Source organism: Macadamia integrifolia, chromosome 9 (assembly GCF_013358625.1).
Source record: "Macadamia integrifolia cultivar HAES 741 chromosome 9, SCU_Mint_v3, whole genome shotgun sequence".
NCBI classification, from domain to species: domain Eukaryota; kingdom Viridiplantae; phylum Streptophyta; class Magnoliopsida; order Proteales; family Proteaceae; genus Macadamia; species Macadamia integrifolia.
Window position 1 is genome coordinate 37,108,931 of NC_056565.1, and position 19,064 is coordinate 37,127,994.

Below are 19,064 nucleotides of genomic sequence, written 5' to 3' on the forward strand. Positions count from 1 at the left end.
TGATAGACTCAAATTACGCTTGTAAAAATGTTTAGATTAAATTCTGAAGCATTAAGAGTAGTTCACAAAATTTCTATCTATTTTCTTTAATTTTAGACAATCCATGACCAAGATGCATCACTTAAAGACTAACAGAGCCGTACTTGATCAAGTAGCATTTGACTTCTTGAAGCTCCTGATATGCCATATCTTTTAGTTGAACCATTCGATGTAATTGTCTTCATAGGATCCATCCCTACAGAAGTAGTCTTCAAGCAACAAGGGACAAAGAGGAAACAGAGATCCTGGGTCAGCCCAAGTTTCCTGAGAATTGTCTTGGACACAAGAATTCCATGCCACATATGTTTCTGTCCAGAAATCCCCATTCATGCTAGTTGTAAACATAGAATCAGTGCTTGAGGAGGAGAAATCACTCAAAGATGGTACTGGAGACAAAGGTGAGCTTTCCATAGTTTGGAGTGATAGAGCACTGGGGAGCTCTAATTCTTGTTTACTGTTAACTTTGCATTCAGAACCTCTTTCGGAGGTGTCTGGTTTGGATTCTGACGATATCAGTTTTTGTTTCAAGCGTTTTCTGAGGTTGGTGTGCCAGTGATTCTTGATATCATTGTCTGTCCTACCTGGTAATTTTGCTGCTATTGCTGCCCATCTGCAAAGGAAAAAAGAAAAAAAAATTAAGAGTTCAATTTTAGTATCAGCTTAAGAGAACTGTGTATTCAGTGGGAAGAAGAATAAACCACGAAAAAGGACTAGGGCGCTGTTACGGTCTAGGAAGAACTCAGATCATATCAATCCACATCAATTCCCATAGGAAACTGATGTGGGTCCACTTCGGATTAGGTAGGCCCTTTTCCTAGGCGGTTCTCACTCAGCTCCAGGGTTTCTGCTTAATGGCAGGTAGCCCTTTCCTAGGACTCTGGCACGAAGTTCCCATTTCCGCACTCAGGTTGGGCCGAGGATCGACTACTTTGATACCATTGTTACGGTCCTAAAAGAACTCAACCCCATAAACCGGCTTACAAGATGAGGGGACCTTAAGACCCAAGACCATATCAATCCACATCAATTCCCATAAGAAACCGATGTGGGATCAGCCCCCATAAGCTGATATGGGATCGTAACAGACACCCTCTCTTTTAATGTTAGCTCTCAAAGATGAGTTCTACCCGAGTCCCAGTATATTCTTAATAAATCAAAAGAAAGGAAATAGGTTAATCATGTTTCAATCCATATACTTATTCCCTAGAGCTTGATGCATGTTGATGATGATTTCCTCTTCTTCTCTGCTGAAGTTCCCTATTTTGATATTTGGCCGCAGGTAATTCATCCATTGGAGTCTGCAACTCTTTCCACATCTTGATAGACCTACAAAGAGAAGAACCAATTAAGAAGTTACAATTGGTGAACATGGATTTTGATTGAGGAAGCTTCATCTATTCATTAGCATAGAAAGTATATAGAAACTTGGATTTAAATATTAGAGAACCCAGATGAAAAAATTCATAATTCCATCACCTGGGCTTATATGAAGGGGTATGTCTAAATGTAACCCACTCGGTTACAAAACCCTATGTTTTCATTATTTTGTCATTTTGTGATTGCTTTTAAGGTTAACAAAAGTAAATTCAACCTCAACTTTTTGGATCGTTACTTTGATTTAAACGGCAAAATGAGGGGTAATTTTGAGAATGAATGCACTCTTCCCAAACAACCCGAACAACCCCTCGCCCCAACTGATCGTCTTCCTCCTCACGAGTCTTTCTGTTACCTTGACTGGTTTTTATGGCATAAAGTTTGGCGAGATCATCTCCAGTGAATTAGGTAAAGACTCTCTTTCTCCTCGGCGTGTCCAATGTTTTTCTGGGTTTTAGGGTTTAAAACTTCTGGTGGACTTCATTTTTGTTTTTTGAAGTTTAGAAAATAAAACCTATTTCTAGAAATTCATGTATCAATTATATTGCAATAATTTCTATTGTTATGCATTAGAGATGAGGTCGGTAAGATAGTTCTAATCATCTCTCTCTCTCTCTCTCTCTCTCTCTCTCTCTCTCTCTCTCTCTCTCTCTCTCTTTTCAAAGAAATCAATTGTATTAAACATGCTAATGTTTTCTAGAAAGGAAAAATTCAAGAAGATAACAAATGGCAATATTGTTTTTTTTTTTTTTTTGGTAAAGCAATATCGTAGGCTTGGTACTACTACAATGATGACATGTGAAATTTTGTAATTATAATATATTTTATAGGTTGATTCTAAGGGTTTTGGGATTGATTCTGGTCAATTCCAATTTGATTTGGATTTGGATTGATATTGGCAACTATTGATTTGATCTCTGATTCCGTGTTTAAAATCGATTATAAGGTTTATAGGACTAGATCATGGGTCTTAAGATTTGAGGGATTCTAGGGTTTTTTTGGATCCGATTTTGATTCGATTTGGATCAAAATTTATAGGAATCAGTTCCAAGGATGTAGGGGATGGTATCGGTATCGGTCTCTGTCAATGCCGGTTCGATACCAATCCAGATCGGATGGGATCAGTGGGTATCGGCCTATTTTACCCCTGATTTTTATAAAAGGTACTACTTTTTACCTATTTTACCCCTGAAATGATCCGGATCAAGGATCGGTCTCAGTCGATACGATCGATCCCAGACCGATACTTGAAACCATGATCAGTTCGATCTCCAATTCCAAGTTTAAAATCCCTAGTTGATTTGGCTAGTTTGGATCAATCCCAATTCCGATTATTATATAATGACGGCATATCTAGGATTTTTGGGATTGGGTTGTTGGTTTTTAGAATTTAGTGTCAATTGTAGTATTTTTGTGACTGATTCGGATCTGATCTAGACTGGAATCATTATGGACCAATTTACTCTTTGATTTTGAGTTAAAATTCTAGTATTAGCCGATTTGGATTAGAATTGAACTATCTAACTCCGGCAGTTCTAGAATGGCCAATTTAGAATTGGAATCACTAGAGGGATTGTTTTGATACTCAATTTTGAATTTAAAATCATTGGTTGAATAAATCAATTTCGATATTTCCAATTTTGGTCATCTTGATCTAGATTTTATCTAGTATTAGACCAAACTGAAATCAAAGTTCAATTTTAATTTAGACCGTTTCGATTTTTATTGAGTTGACTTAATAGCCTCTTGTAGGTAATATGTTCTCTTTTAGTAATTTTTTTAAGTTGTTATAAGGTTTTTTACGGTTTCGATTTGCTTGATTTGGTCCAATTTGATTTTTTACCGATTTGATAAAAACTCAAATCGATAAAGGTTTGTTTCACGTCTCTCTTGATTAGTTCAACCCGCTTAGACTGAAAATGGACGCCCTTACTTAAAGCAATAGACCCAATCACCCAAGTTTAGTATAATTTTTTTTTTTTTCAATCCCATGTTGGACTTTAGAGAGACGAGGAATTGAGATTTAGATTTCAAATCGTAATGATGGGTCTGTTTAAGGATAAAATTCCATTTCTATCATTTTTTTAAACACTTTGTCATAAAAAGTTGTATAGTAACTTTTAAGTTTTTATTGGGAATATAAACACATGAAATTACATTTTGAATCCCCTTGAACCAATCATTTTTTTCACATGACAGAACTTTTTGATAAGTAAAAATGGGTTACAAGCCTTTTGCAACCTACCTAGGTTACAACTAGACAAACCCATATTAAAAAAGCCTTATGTTTGATTGTTGAAGGCACTTCCAGAGCCCTTAGAACGTTCAAATAAAGAAAAGGGAAAGCAGCTTTTGATCTTCTGTATTTGCACTGATCATATTTAACTAAAATCTCACGTGTTGAGTTTGATTGCCACTTGGCATTTTTTTTTTTTTTCTCCTATTGATCATAGTGCTTAATATATTCATTGAAAGAGGATCATCTCAAGTCATTAATTAGCAGAATGCAATGTATAATCGAAAATAATTATGATTTATTTTTTACTATTTTTTGTTTGTAAGCTGACAAATTAGTTAGGATAGAGTTTCCTTAAGGTCAACTGGGGCCACTCGATGGGTCGGGGGGAGAAGGGAGGTTTTGTGTCCCTTCAATCCACGCGGTGAACTTCATCGAGTGGTGAAAATAAAACTTTATCCATTAATTATGATTCGAAGTGATTCAACAAATTATTGTATGGCATTGAAAGCTTAAGTGTCATCCCAAGTGTCATAGAAATGAATCCTTAATTACTTATTAATGTTGTGAACAAATCTTGCCATTATCAACATAGCTTTAAAAGATATTTGACCAACTATATATATCATTAAGGAGAGAGATATGCAAACCACCTATGTGCAGCAATCTAGCGGATGAAATGGGGCATCATATAAGGGGAGTAGGAGCTCATTTCAGAAGAAGAAAGAGAGAGATAGATATATCAGGTGCTAACTTTTGATTTGTACTTCATTTTCTTCTTGTTTTTTCAGGTTTACACAGAAGACAGATAACGTCCTTGCTGATTTCCTAGTCGCTGGATCTTCCAGACTTAGGCTATCACGTGTTTGGTGGCTAAAACCATCCCCTTTTATTGTAAATCCTTCTATGGTGTAATCTAGGTGTTTCACCTTTGATGTCTTTTGTCAATGTAAATCCTTCTATTTATTTTTTAGAAAAAGAAACCTAAAATGCAATGTGGCCCTACACACTCATACACATTTAGAGCGAAATGTCCACCTCACCACTCATAAAAGACGAAAATCTCATTTATATTGATGCTTCAACATGCACTTTCATTGGCCTCCGCACTGGTGTAAGGAGCACACTACCTTCCAGAAAACCAACAACAATAATAACAATAAAAGCATTTTCCCAACTAAATGGCATCAGCAACATTTAGAAAACCCTCACCATTTATTTTTGTCATATAAAAAATTAGAAGAAAAAAATATATATTCAATGTGATACTAATTAAATTGCAATGTAGTTAACTATAATTTCCCATTAAAAATTAGTAGTAGGTCCCTTAAGAAAGAACCACTTGTCGTGTGAAATGTGACTTATGGAAATGGGCCTCTACATGCATCCTCGTGATTCATGAATTAATTTAGCGGGACCCACATGTCATTTTCACCTTCATTGCATTCATTACGAAATCAAAGGCTGGAAAGAAAAGTATTCGTAAAATGACCAAAAGGTCCAGAACATCAATTACCCCCTTTTATTTATTATATAACGAAAATTGCCCTTACGATTGCATATAAGAAACAGTCTTAGATAGTGGAACAACCCTCATAGTAGCAGCCTTTGCTTACAGATTATCTCCTCTAAATTGTTGAAAGGGAAGAAAACCATAAAGAATGGCTCATCCACAAGAGTTGGACACACTCTCAAAGTCTTTCTCAGGTTCCTCTCTCTCTCTCTCTCTCTCTCTCTCTCTATATATATATATATATATATATCTTTCATTCTTTATACTATATTGTTATTATTGAAATATGAATCTAATTTTGTGTAGGATTTGGAGTTGATGAGAGGTCAATAGTAACGATATTGGGGAAATGGCAGCCGGAGCATAGGAAAACCTTCAGAAAGTGCTCTACCACGTTCTTCAGAGAAGACGAACGTCTCTTTGAAAAATGGGATGCTGACCATATTGCCCTCCTCAAACGTGAATTCTCTCGTTTCAAGGTATATATATATATATATATATATATATATTCTTATATAGGAAAAGGTTGGGTATGTTATCGATATCAAGTATACTAACACCCATTGTGTCTATCTCTCTCTTCCCTTTTTTCTGAAATAATCCACATATCCTTCCTGAATGATACTCCATCATGTGTTCCTACTGGAGCTATCCGCTAGCATACTTGATATCGTCGGCATACCTATCCCTCTCCCTATATATATTTTCAGGAATTGTGAATCTTTCTCTCTCTAACCCCAAGGGGTAGCTCAATTGGCAAAGATCAACCCCTTAAAACTAAGAAATCATACATGCAACTCTCCCTGGGGCTAACTACCCCAAAAAAAAAAAACTCTCTCTCATGGATTTTGGAATTGGTAGCCCATGTTGATACAGATCAGTAATACAAAATCTTCGAGGTAAAATAATACAAAAATAGAAAAAAGAAACTTACAAGACAGTATCGCTTCTACGATCAGACTCACTAGTGAGTAGTGGAGGTAAATGAAAGACCCAACCCTACCTCAAAGAGGTGTAACTTAGTTGGGAAGAACCAATACCTTACAAGCTATCGGATCGTCACTGCCACTCAGCGACAGAAGATTTGAGTCCCAGTCAAATGAGCAAGAGTGATAAAATGTTTGCTTTTCTTCGTCTCGCCATCCTTGTCACCTAACTGAACGACACATGAATCTTTCCCTCTCCATTCTTCCAACACACTTTCCCCACCTGCCAAACAGCTCTATAACTTCCAACCTGGACTGTAAGAACAAGGAAACATTCCTTGTTCTCCCATGTCCATACCACATTTAATACATTAGATTAATTCAATGTGTGGGTCCCACTAGATAATTATTATGAAAAAAAAAACATATCCAGTGAACAAGGTTCCCGCATATGCAAGATTGGAAAACAAGAACTACGTAGCCTTATCCCGAGATTGTCAAAAGATTGTTTCAACCACTTGACCATCAAGTCACAACATTCGTATCTTTACCATTGGACCAAGCATGCCCCTTTCAACAATTGTTACAGTCAGCTAATATATATGATTGGTTTGATTTTCCTTCTTTTCTTTTCCTTGTCTCAATGTATTATAGAATGCTGTGGTTCTGTGGACAATGCACCCTTGGGAAAGAGATACTCGGCTGGCAAAGGAAGCTTTGATTAAAGAGAACCGGTCTTATGATGTTCTCATTGAGATCGCTTGCACTAGATCATCTGAAGAGCTCTTGGGGGCAAGGAAAGCCTACCACTCCCTCTTTGATCACTCCATTGAGGAAGATGTCGCTTCCCACATCCATGGCACCAACCGCAATGTGAGTATTTGGAATTGTGGACCCTTGGATCTATTATTCTATTGATGAAGTTTTGGTGGGCCACCTCATGATTCACATGGTATTCATGGGCCTACACAACCCATTTGGTGCATGGGTGTATTGGGCCTTAAGCCCAGTCACTGTCTTAAGATCCATTGGGCCTTAGAAGCCCATTTTACAGCCAAGCTTGTATAGACAAACTTCATCTCTCTCTCATTTAGCTTCAAACATGTCTCTTTGAATGCATAAACTTTAGCTTCTGCTAATGCTATAACATGGAGTTCTCATGGTGGACAGCTCTTTGTAGCCCTAGTGAGTGCCTACCGATATGAGGGTTCGAAGGTGAATGATGAGGTTGCAAAATCAGAAGCCAAGATTCTCTGTAACGCGGTTAAGAACGCCAAGAAGAAGAACCCCATCGAGGATGAAGAGGTAATTAGGATAGTATCAACCAGGAGCAAGCTCCATCTGAAAGCAATCTATAAACACTACAAGGATAATTGTTCCAAGACTCTTGATGAGGTAAACTATTAGGGCTTTCTACGATATGATTTCTATTTATATTTCAATTTCTGAGAGCTATTTCAAATTTGAAGGCTTTTTGCTACTATTTTTGTAATTAATTTCAAAGAAATTGAAATCAATTTATATAAAAATATTAAAACACCCATATATTAGAAGCAGTAGTTTCTTAATATCCCTTAACATATAGAGCATGAATTTCCCCCAACCCATTCTTCTCTTTTTTCTAGTTGAGGTAAGAATTGGATTAAGTAGACCCATTTTATCTTTACAACTCAATATAACTATTTTTTTATTGGTAAATCAAATTTAAAAAACAAAAAACAAGGAATACACCGTAGGAAAAGCACTCAAAAAAGCTCAAGACCCCAAAAAAATAGGTCTAGAAGGCAACAAAAACCAAAACCTAACAAACAATTAGTCCAACAACAGAGCATTCACACCCGATTTATCAATAAGCCAATCGTTCCGACAGATCTCTTCCCCTCTAGGGTAATGGAATGAAACTGGTTAAGATTTGGAGTATGGATCAATAAAACTATATTTCATGTTTTTGTTAGGATTTGGAGTATGGATCAAGCTTAAAAGAAGCAATTATGTGTCTTTGCTCTCCTCAAGCATATTTTAGCAAGGTAAGGATGAACTCATCTACTACATTACAAAAATACTAAGTTTTTAAGATTGATTTTCACTTATTCTTTTTCTCATTATGGAACAGGTACTAAATGCTTCGATGAAGAATGGTGCAGATGAGAAAACAAAAGTTGCACTTACTCGAGTGGTTGTAACCAGAGCTGATCATAATATTAAAGAGATCGAAGAGGAGTACCAGACGCAAAATGGAGTTTCCCTCTCCCAAAAAATCAAAGAGACAATCCATGGGAATTACAAGGATTTCTTGCTTTCCTTGATTGAAAGGGGAGAAAGAAAATAAAAACAATAACAAACAACAATTACAATCTTTCTTATCTTCTTTTTTTTCTTCTATTTTTTGTACTTCTCCCATGATCTTCACTTTGGATGTTGTGTTCGTAAAAACATCATGTTTGCAAAAGTAATCGGTGGATTCCAACCAATGGTGACTTTCTATTTGTTAGGAATGTGTATCCATCAAACCTTATTTGAGCGTGTTAAATAAAATTAATTCGCATTATCATTTTATATGTGAGGTGATGTCGTAAGGTTATATCTAAAATGTTCACAACTAGGGATGGTATTGGGTATACCATTCATAGAGTTATCACATTGTATAATTTTGAATTCTAACTCCAAGATATAAATGCAACCATTCATATTATATTTGCGTTGGAGATGATCATTGTGAGACTTATATGGATCAAAGTCACAAGAAGATTTGAACTCATGAACACTTCGGTGTTAATCTTTATCAACTTAGTAACCCTTGTGGGGATAACAATTAGTGTTGGGTCCCGATTGACACTGAGAGGGGGGTGAATCAGTGTGCCAAATATTTTTTCATTTTTCAATTGTACCCCTGATGTGGCAATCACTATTTGCACTTCAATAGCACAGTCTACTGATGTTGCTTAGACCTGCTATGTATACTACCAATCATTCTTACTGTTGCACAGAACTTACTCATATAACCTGTATTGCTACCCAGAGCTGTCTCATAAACCTCACACGGTAATCACTGTCACATACATACACAGTCGTATGCACACCCACACTGTACCACCAAGTGGTCAGGTCTACTAGATGTACACACCCATTATGCAGTCAAACACTCCAATCCACAATATAAATACGAGCATACACATCCACAACACAAGAAATACATGCTTCGGACAATTGCCTACATGGACGGAGTAATGCCTACTGTAGGACTCAGCATTTACTCAATACTAATTATGACTGCACCCACAACCAAGGGAACACATTTTCACTTTCCACCAATAACATACTATGGCTAGGTCTTCACCTTAGTTTTTTCATAATGATCTGAAAGACCGCACCCACGACAAATAGGTTTAAGTAGTTGTAACTACCAAGGAACATATAATCCTTGTGTCCAGCACCTATTGAACACCAAAAAAAATAAAGTTAGGCTTATAACAATGCCCTATAGTGAAGCACTCATACATGCAAATTCCCCCCAAATAGACAACAACTATCACTTAGGCATTTTATCAAATATCTTACCTACAATGATTTATAATAATGGAAATTTGACAACAGTGAGGTTACCTTGGTAAGGAGTAATCGTCGAAGATGCAATAATGTCGATCTCCACTTGATGAGGACCATAACCACGTTGTCTCGGTGTCACCAATGTTTTAATCCCGGTTAGCACTTGGGTTTCTTGAAGCAACTCACAATAACCAAATTCTAGGTTCTTCTTCTTCTTCTTTCTTTTCTCCTTATCTTTACTTTCATGGAGCAACAATGGCATTCACATTCACACACACACTCCTCTCTCTCTCTCTACTTCTCCTTTTATAGTCTTCCTTGTAAATAAAGCTTTAATGGGGAAATAGTATTCTCAACAAGAACCATCAAACTTCATTAATAATTGGATTTGAGAAAATCTTTCTTGAGAGGCATTCAAGACACACACAAAGAGAGGAAAAAACTTCTTCTCTATTTCCCTCTTCTTCTCTTCTCTTTCATTTTCTTTTTCTTTCTCTTGGCAACAACCAATAGAGCTTGTTGCCTTAGTTTTCAGCAGCTTCCTAAGCCTCTAATGGGTGTTATGAGTCAAGTGCAAGAGGATGGAAGTCTTTCATTCAAACGCTTAGCCTTCCACGAGGTTCAACTTATTTTTCTGATCATCTCAGCAATCTCTTTGCCTATTTCTTCTCTCTAGTGTGTAGAGCTCGGAGAGATGAAGAATCTCCAACGTGAATCACCCAAATCCGAGTTAAAATGAGGGAGATATGACCATTTGAAGTTAAAGCAATGGGATAGCCTGAAATAGAATCTTCGTAGGGGTGGCGTAGGCTACACCGGCAGCACACACAACAGAGGAGCAGATCTGGCCGTAGATCTCATCAAAAGGTATCTCTTAATCTGAGCCGTCTGATTGAACCAACGGACAATAGATCTAAACCATAGATTTTGAATCTCGATGATGTCATCATGATGTACACGCTGACATTGTCAGATGCGTTGTCAATCACCGATTGGTCGGTGTAGCAAGTTTCACGGTACGATGTTGGCTAACTTTAATAAAGCTCCATCGATCTTGACCATTAGATCGGAACCGATCTGATATGATTGGGTCAGATCAATATATTGAGAATCTCTTTATAAATTCTATGCACATACGCTACACAAAATCAAGACTTAATATGGTGAGGCGCCACACCATCATATCTAATACACTTCACCAATGAGAAGCCTCGGATAAACATCTTCAACCCAAGCTCTTGCACGAACCATCAGATCCGAATCTAACCGACGTGGCTCAATCAAAGATGTGTATTAAGGATCCCTTTGATTCTCTTATATACACATAAGCCTCTGCCTTCATATTTCCAGTGCTAAACTCCCCTTATCAACTAAGACCTTCAAAATCTAAAAATGACATAAAAGCCCATCTAGTTTCAAAAATAAATTCTGAAAAATCCACCCAACACCGAGAGCATACTGATGAATTTTCGGTTTGGATTTTCGAATCGGCTTTACGGAAACACTTATAAATTTTTCATACGATATCCGATCGAGATGAAATGAAATGTATTGGAACCATAAATGGACGTTCTACGACTTTTCAGAAGACTCAATCATCTGACTCAGTCATGTAAAAAGACCAAAATGCCCCTTGACCTTTCTAATGACTCATCTTTCTCATATGAAATCGGAACCCGATGAAATCAGAACCGTTGAAAATATTGGATTTTTTTCGTATTGTTACATAGAGAACATTTCCTTTAAAAAATTCATCTTCAATGCCAAAACTACCCTCGACTGTCACAAATGTCGTAACTTCTTCATACGGTATCGGAATGCGACAAAATCAGATGCACTGGACTAGATAAATTACACTATATTTTTCATAAAGAAATGATCTTCCAAAAATGTCATTTTCACTGTCGAAAATACCCCCGAGTGTAAATAGACCAATTTTACCAGTTTTGACCCAAAAACCCGCACCACATACTAAGGATTTATCAAACCATTCCATGCATACCAAGCAGTTCTATTATCTCATCGATGACACTGGACACTACCATGTCATCATTTTCATCCATGTCATCCAAATTGGCCACGTCATCACCGCCACATGGCTGGGTTGCCAACAAGGACAACTATAAACCAACAATTAGTTGTTTATGCAATAAGGTTCTATGATGGTTATTTTTATCCTCATACTTAAAAGGTCCCTATCATAACAGGTATACTTTGTGTATCTTGGTGTGCCAATGGGTGGATGTCTCTATTGGATATGTATTAGTAGGTCAAATTCACATGTGTATATGTGAGTGGAGGAGATGTTCAACATAGAATCCACTTCTCACTTAAAGAGAATATACTAGGAAAATTTATTGACAATGATTAAACAAAATTCTGATTTTGATGACAGTTTTGTAAAATATTTTTAAACACCTTTAAATATTATTACTAAATAACTATATTTTAACACATAAGAGACAAGTTGTTATCATGATTCCATGAAGAGCCTAGGCTTGAATTCTATTGATTACATGAGATAATCTAAGTTCATTTCACTTTTTAATAACTTTAACGGATTTCCTGGCCCTAGGATCAATGTAAGCAATCCCTTTGGTAAGTCACAAAGCATTGGGGAAAGAAATACAACAGCATGACAAATATGGGCATGGTCCTAACTTTGCTACCAAAAATAACCCTAACTACACTCCTTAAACCACAAAACATATCCAATTTCCATAAACTACACATTTGACCACCCTTTTTAAAATTCTTTCCAAGTTTCATTAAATTCTAATACCCATAGGCCATAACCTAGGTTATGGAATATCAAAGTTGAAAAACAAGTCATGATTCTTGGATCTCAGACTAGCCCTTTAGCTTTCACTCAAACCATCTGGGGAAAAAAAGTGAAAAATCAAACCACCAAATATCTGAATTGAGAGCATAGGGATACAGACCTGTACCCTCAAGCATGGTTTCAAGTATCGATAATGTATCGGCTGTAGTATCGGTTGAGACCACTACTTGATATCGATCTAATCGATTCCAATCGATTACCCATATTGTTTCAAGGGTAAAATAGTAAAAAGATGTATTTTTTTTTTAATCAAGGGCAAAAGTTATCCATACGCACCAATCCAATCTAGATTGATATCAATATCGGTATTGGATACCTAATTCTATGCACTCAAGCCTTAAAACTAGATGCCCTAGAAGATAGTAGCTCCTATTTGATCAGTTGGTTTTAAGGGATTTCTGTATGTGAAATCATACCACTAGATACACCATATAAATCATGCAAAATAAAGAAGGAAAAGAGGGTAGGATGGAATAGCTAAATCATACAATTATTGTAACAATAAGCTTCATTGAATTCGAACATAGACACAATTAGCCTACATAGCATACAAAATTCGTAGTTACAAAATGTTCAGAGAGAAATTCCACTTGTTCTCTAGATAGCCAAGTGATATGAGGGGAAAAAAACCCTAAGGCTTTGGTGACCAAGAAAGGAAAGAAAAGAAAAGAAAAAAAAATTAATTTGAGGAGAGAGAGGCACATAAAAATCATTGTGTAACCATATATTTTGTCTTATTATGTCTTTTTTACTATTTTTTTTTTTTTACTACCTAACATAGCCTAAATATGGAAAATACCCCAATCGGTGTAATGCGAGAAGAGAGAAAGAGAGAGAGAGAGAGAGAGAGAGAGAGAGAGAGATGGCAAAAGAGAAATATAAAGGTAGACATACCTTTACGAGTTGCGAAGTCATTCTTCAATGAGAGGAATATTAGCGTGGGCAACCTCACATTGATTGAAGAAGAAGAATGACCATGTTAACAACAACTATGTGACGTAGTTGGTGAGTTGTAGTGCACAAAATGTCCATGCTCACTAGGATGTCTTTGGCTGTGATATACTTCCCCTCCTTGCTACCCAATAAAAATGTCCCAGACCGAGTAAGTTGAACCCATACCAAACCGAACCAAAAGCTTATTGGGCTGGATTCGGTTTGGGATATTCTAACCCCCTAACAAACCAATTGGACCCGAAACAAATCAGAACTGACTCAAAACTCAGACTGAAACCAAAATCAAACTGGTAAAAAACCGAAAAATAGTCCAAAATTCATTAAAAATCAAGTTGTGTATAAGTTTAAATGGAAAATCAAAACCAACTCGATTACAAACCTAAGCCAATTCGAAACTAAAGCACATCAAAATTGAAACCAAAATTTCTTTATTGGTTCAATTTCGATTTCACCATTCCCACTCCAAAACCAATTCAACTTGAACCAAAAATCGGTCTGAATAGCCCCGTTGACACCCTAGTGCTACCTATCCAAAAAGAAAATGACGATATTCCAACTTGGGTTTGAGGAGGTTGGCAACCAAAAATAAAGGGAACAACCTAAGTTCCTAGATGGTTGTTCCCATAGTAAATAAATATGTGTAAATGTGTAATGTATATCCGAACGTTTTCATAAAAATCGATGCCTTTTCGTGTAGTCTTGATGGTAAAAAATTAGTCCACCTTTTGGTGCGTGAGTTTTAGTCCGCCTTTGGTGCGAGTTTATCCTTGTCTTCATCGTCGATGCTCTTGAAAGCTTCCATGAGTGCAGACACATCTGATCCTTCAGCCACAAATCCTAGGATGAATACACAATTGCCTCCAGAGAACCCCCCAAAGGAGGAGGAGGAGTTTATTACCCTTATCAAGGATCTCGATAGTCTTCTATCAAACTGAGGTAGCTTAACCCTAGTAGGCAGCATAATGGAAGGCAAGCCTTTCCACATACAGGCCATTCACGAAGGTTTGGTGAATGCTTGGCATCTAACTCAGGGAGTTAGCATTACTCAAATTGATTCGCATCACTTTTGCTTTGTCTTCCAACACCTTATTGATTTGAAAAATGTCCTAAACGGAACATCATGGTCAGTGTCGAGGAACCTGATTGTTCTCGAGAGGTGGAATGAATCGGGACAATGGTTGTTCCAATTTCAAGACTTCTAGGTTTAGTTCCATAAAATCCCTGCAGAAATTCTCCAGCCCTAGTTGAGCGATTCCCTTGCATGGAAAGTGGGTAAGTTGATATCTACCCAGATTATTCAAACCCCAAGGGAGGGAGGATGACAAGCTTAGCTCTGCTACCGTATCAAAGTGGATGTTCTCAAAGCCCTAATGGCTATGGTTAAGATCAGGTCTCACTCCAGGATCAAAATCCCAGTCACTGTGGGATACGAAAAGTTTCCCATATTATGTTATCACTACGGTATTATACATATCGACAACAACATATGAGTCTTTATGGATGTTCTGGTGCATTAGGGTGCCCTGCGTTTCCCCCTTCTCACTACGGCACACATTTGCGTGTCACGACATCGGAGCCTCGTTTGCTTGAAGCTACTCTAGTCAACCAACTCTCGGACTTCCCTCAGCCAGGAGCTGTTCATGGTTTACACTTCCCCCAACCGACGGCCAGCCAAAACCTCTCCCCTCAACCGGCTTCTTGGTAAACCAGGGGCTCCGTCTCTCTGCACCTTTCATGCTCGCCGAAAGGGACAAGGTATAACACTGGGGCAACGTCAGGGCATGCCCCATGATCTCAACCACTGAAACCTCGAGACACGTTGGAACATGGTCTTCTTACCTCCTCTCACACCCCACCCTTCTAGATAATTGGAAAAAATAACTTTCCCTTACAAATGACGGCTACCCTGACACTTCTATGAAACAAACTGAACTTCAACCACCCATACACTTTAACTCACCACATCAACCAGCACTCAGGCCAACCATCACCACCCAAAACCTCATTGAAACTCTGCAATTTCAAAAAAATCAACTGGCCACCAACCCTATTTCACTCATGAATCTGTTACCTCTGCTTTCCAGAATTTCTATCTCAAACACGGACCCCAACATAGTTACCGTTTATGAATTGGCTCAACCTACACAATAACCTATCACCCAACCCCATTTAACCTTAACAAACCCCACCAGTTTCCAACAGCCACAAAGCCCAATGGAAAAAATAGGTCCAATTCCTACCAAATTACAAAGCCCACAAAGCCCATTGGGGAGGAAGGACCAAACCAATACCCATAACTCCATAATGGACCTTGACCCACCAAATCATTCACCCAGTCCCAATCCACATCAACATAATGTTCCAATAGTGCTTTGCAGCCCAGGTGAGAACAATATAGACACCCACTCCATTTTAAATTTGAAGAAGCAAGCCCAGGAAGTCAATCTAAAGCCCCTCATCAAAGCAAGCCTGCAGAAGACAAAATCAGTAAGACCAGAAGCAAATGCCCAAAGCACACTCAGGCAGAGGAAGATATGGATATGGAGGATAGTTATGAGAAAAAAGAGTCACCATCCACTTAGAAGCATTTTTTAATGGATGGCCCCTTAGCTGTTAAGGGTTATCAACAGCAAATGGATTAATGAGGATTATCTCTTGGAATTGTCAAGGCTTAGGGAACTCCTTGACAATTCTGTCCTTACGACACCTCTCCCGTGAGTTTAAGCCTGATATTATATTTTTAATGGAAACAAAGTGTGCATCCAAGAAAATTACCCAGCTGGGGCGCAAGCTGCAGATGTTCTCTCACTACAGCGTGGACGCAATCGGTTCCTCTGGAGGCCTTTGCTTACTTTGGAAGCCTCACATTAAGCTGGTAATTATCTAGGCTGACAATCGGGTGATCGACACCAAGGTTCTTTCAATTTCTTCCCTCTCTTTTTACCATACGTGCATCTATGGGGATCCAGTTAAGACGTGTTGTCATCTTGTTTGGGATAAAATCAGAATGTTTGGTATAAATAGGCAGGAAAGGTGGGTTTGCGTGGGGGACTTTAACTCCTATCTATCCTGGTACGAAAAAATCAATGGCAGCTCCAATGGATCCTTAGACAATAATCAATTCCATAGTTTCATTAACTCTTGCTCCCTTATGGATGTGGGTGCTCAAGGCCCTATGTATAGCTGGAACAATAAGCGACATGGAAATGCAAACATCATAATCTGGTTGGATCGCTTACTGGCAAATGATTATTTGATGAGGGCCTTTGGGGAAGCTATAGTCACAGTGAAGCCAATAGTCGGATCTGACCATTATCCACTCCTCATTGACATAGGAGGGGGAGGTTTTAATGGCAAGTGACCCTTTAGGTTCGAATCAATGTGGTTTACTCATCTGGACTGCGCTACGACAACATTAAGAGCAAGGGACTTTTCAATGATTGGTAGGAAGAGCACAATCATCAAGTCTAAGATTGCCAATTATGGTGAGGTATTCTCAACTTGCAACAAGGAATCCTTTGGAAGGGTGCAAGATAAAATCAAGGCTTTGTAGAAGGAGTTGGGGGAAATTGAAGGCAATCCCTCTCTTGCTTTGCAAAGCAAGGAGCTATTCTTACTGAGCTCCTAAAGCTTGAGCTAAACAAGGAAGAGCTTCATTGGCAGCAGAAGTCCAGAGCAATATGGCTTAAAGCAGGTGACCATAATACAAAATTCTTTCACGCATCTACCTTGCAACGGAGACACAACAATAAGATTCTTAGCCTTAAGCTTCCTTTTGGTTCTTGGACCCATAATGAAGAGGAGATTGTTCAAGAGGTCGTTGAGAAATATCAAGATATTTTTTCATCTGAGGAAGTAAATGAAGGCGCTTAACTTCATTCTTGTGATGATTTCTCCTTCCATAACTGATGAAGATAATACTTTTCTGTGTAAAATTCCCAATACTAAGGAAGTGAAGGTTGCGCTGGATGCTATGGCCCCTCTTAAATCTCCGTGCCCGGATGGTCTCCCGCTAGCCTTCTTCTAACGGTATTGGAATGTTGTGGGCGCTAATGTATGTGGTTTTGTGCAGGAAATTTTCACCGAAGGAGAAATGCCTTGCGACTTGAACGACACTATGATATGCCTTATTCCAAAAAAAGAGCAACCTGAGGCAGTAGATCATTACAGACCAATAAGCCTATGCAATGTGGCTATAAAAATTGCTACCAAGATTGTAGCCACCAGGCTAAAAGGTCTTTTGGATAAAATCATATCCTTGTCTCAGTTAGCGTTTGTTCCTGAGCGACAGATTTCAGATAACATCCTAAGAGCACACGAGGCCTCCCATTTCATCTTCCATAAAAAGAAAGGAAAGCAGCGCTTTGTAGCCCTCAAGCTCAATATGAAGAAAACCTATGACAAGGTGGAATGGACTTTCATTGAAATGGTGTTTCTTAAAATGGGTTTTTGTTGAAAGTGGGTGGGGTTGATCCTCTCTTGTGTCTTCTCAGTCTGTTACAAAATGCTGATCAATGGACAGGTTAGAGGCTCTATTATCCCAATAAGAGGAATTCTCCAGGGAGACCCGCTTTCATCGGCTCTCTTTGTCATATGCTCTCAAGTGTTAAGCACCATTATTGACAAGGCAATCTCAGATGGTTCAATTCAAGGGATGAAAGTGAGAAATAGAGGATCTTCGCTATCCCACCTATTGTTTGCTGATGATACTCTCCTCTTCTCAGAATCCAAGCCTTTTGAAATTCACAACATCAAGGCATGCCTCAACTTATATTGTGCTGCCAGTGGACAACATATTAATCTCCAAAAATCTTCTCTGTTTTTTAGCCCAAACACAGAAGCAAAATTTAAGAAGTGGTTTTCCAGAATTTTGAAAATTCCTTATGGTTCTGCTCCAAAGAAGTACCTTGGTCTACCCACTCAATTTGGCACGTCAAAATTCGATCTCTTTAAGGATATCAATGAGAAAACAAAGGACAAGATGCAAAGCTGGAAACATAAACTTTTGTCCCATGCCAGAAAAGAGACTTTGATCAAATCTGTAGCTTTATCTATGAATACCTTTGCGGCCTCGAATGTCAAGCTTCCGAAGACACACCATTCCAAGCTAAGGCAGGTGGCTACCCATTTCTTTTGGGGTAATGGAGATGAGAAACAAAAAATCTGCTGGGTTTCCTGGGAAAGGATGTGCAGATCAAAGGAGAAAGGGGGTCTGGGCTTTGGAGACTTAGAAATTCATAACAAGGTGCTATTGGGTAAGCTAGCATGGCGAATGTGAAAATTCCCAAACTCTCCTTGTGCCAAATTAATGAAGAACATCTACTTCCCACAGACCGACTTTCTTCAGGCCAAAGTTGGGTCGTCTCTCTCATGGGGATGGAGGAGTGTTCTTGAGGGAAGAAAGGTTCTGGAGGAAGGGCTGTTATGGATCGTTGGTTCGGAGGAGGAAATCGAAATATGGGAAGATAGATGGATTCCATCTTCCACCAATTTCAAGTTCCAGCACCCTACTCAATGCGATCAGAGGCATGTTTGGTTATCGGAGTTAATTGTTCAGCAAAATCGGACCTAGAAGGAAGACCTTCTAAGTGTTATTTTTCATCCCGAAGATTCGGCCGCTATTAGAAAGATCCC

General features: G+C 38.3%; 2 protein-coding genes across 2 annotated transcripts; one reads left to right on the forward strand and one right to left on the reverse strand.

The window, feature by feature from the left end:
• Window positions 1–192: 192 nt before the first annotated feature.
• Window positions 193–978, reverse strand: LOC122089766 (transcription factor MYB15-like). Its single transcript, XM_042659456.1, has 2 exons — window positions 968–978; window positions 193–649 (listed from the first exon to the last, which is right to left on the reverse strand). The coding sequence occupies exons 1-2, from the start codon at window positions 976–978 to the stop codon at window positions 193–195; spliced, it is 468 nt and encodes a 155-aa protein (XP_042515390.1).
• Window positions 979–5,249: 4,271 nt separating this feature from the next.
• LOC122087895 (annexin D4-like) lies at window positions 5,250–8,603 on the forward strand. Its single transcript, XM_042657019.1, has 6 exons — window positions 5,250–5,356; window positions 5,469–5,641; window positions 6,743–6,961; window positions 7,259–7,483; window positions 8,044–8,115; window positions 8,202–8,603. Exons 1-6 carry the CDS (start codon window positions 5,311–5,313, stop codon window positions 8,415–8,417), a joined length of 951 nt encoding a protein of 316 aa, XP_042512953.1. The 5' UTR covers window positions 5,250–5,310; the 3' UTR covers window positions 8,418–8,603.
• Window positions 8,604–19,064: the final 10,461 nt, after the last annotated feature.

What these genes read in the sequence shown, in the direction of transcription:
- LOC122087895 (XM_042657019.1), top strand. Translation starts at nt 5,311, where the DNA reads ATGGCTCATCCACAAGAGTTGGACACACTCTCAAAGTCTTTCTCAG. An exon ending in GTTCCAAGACTCTTGATGAG is followed by an intron (nt 7,484 to 8,043) that starts GTAAACTATTAG and finishes TGTTTTTGTTAG; the next exon opens with GATTTGGAGTATGGATCAAG. An exon ending in CTCAAGCATATTTTAGCAAG is followed by an intron (nt 8,116 to 8,201) that starts GTAAGGATGAAC and finishes ATTATGGAACAG; the next exon opens with GTACTAAATGCTTCGATGAA.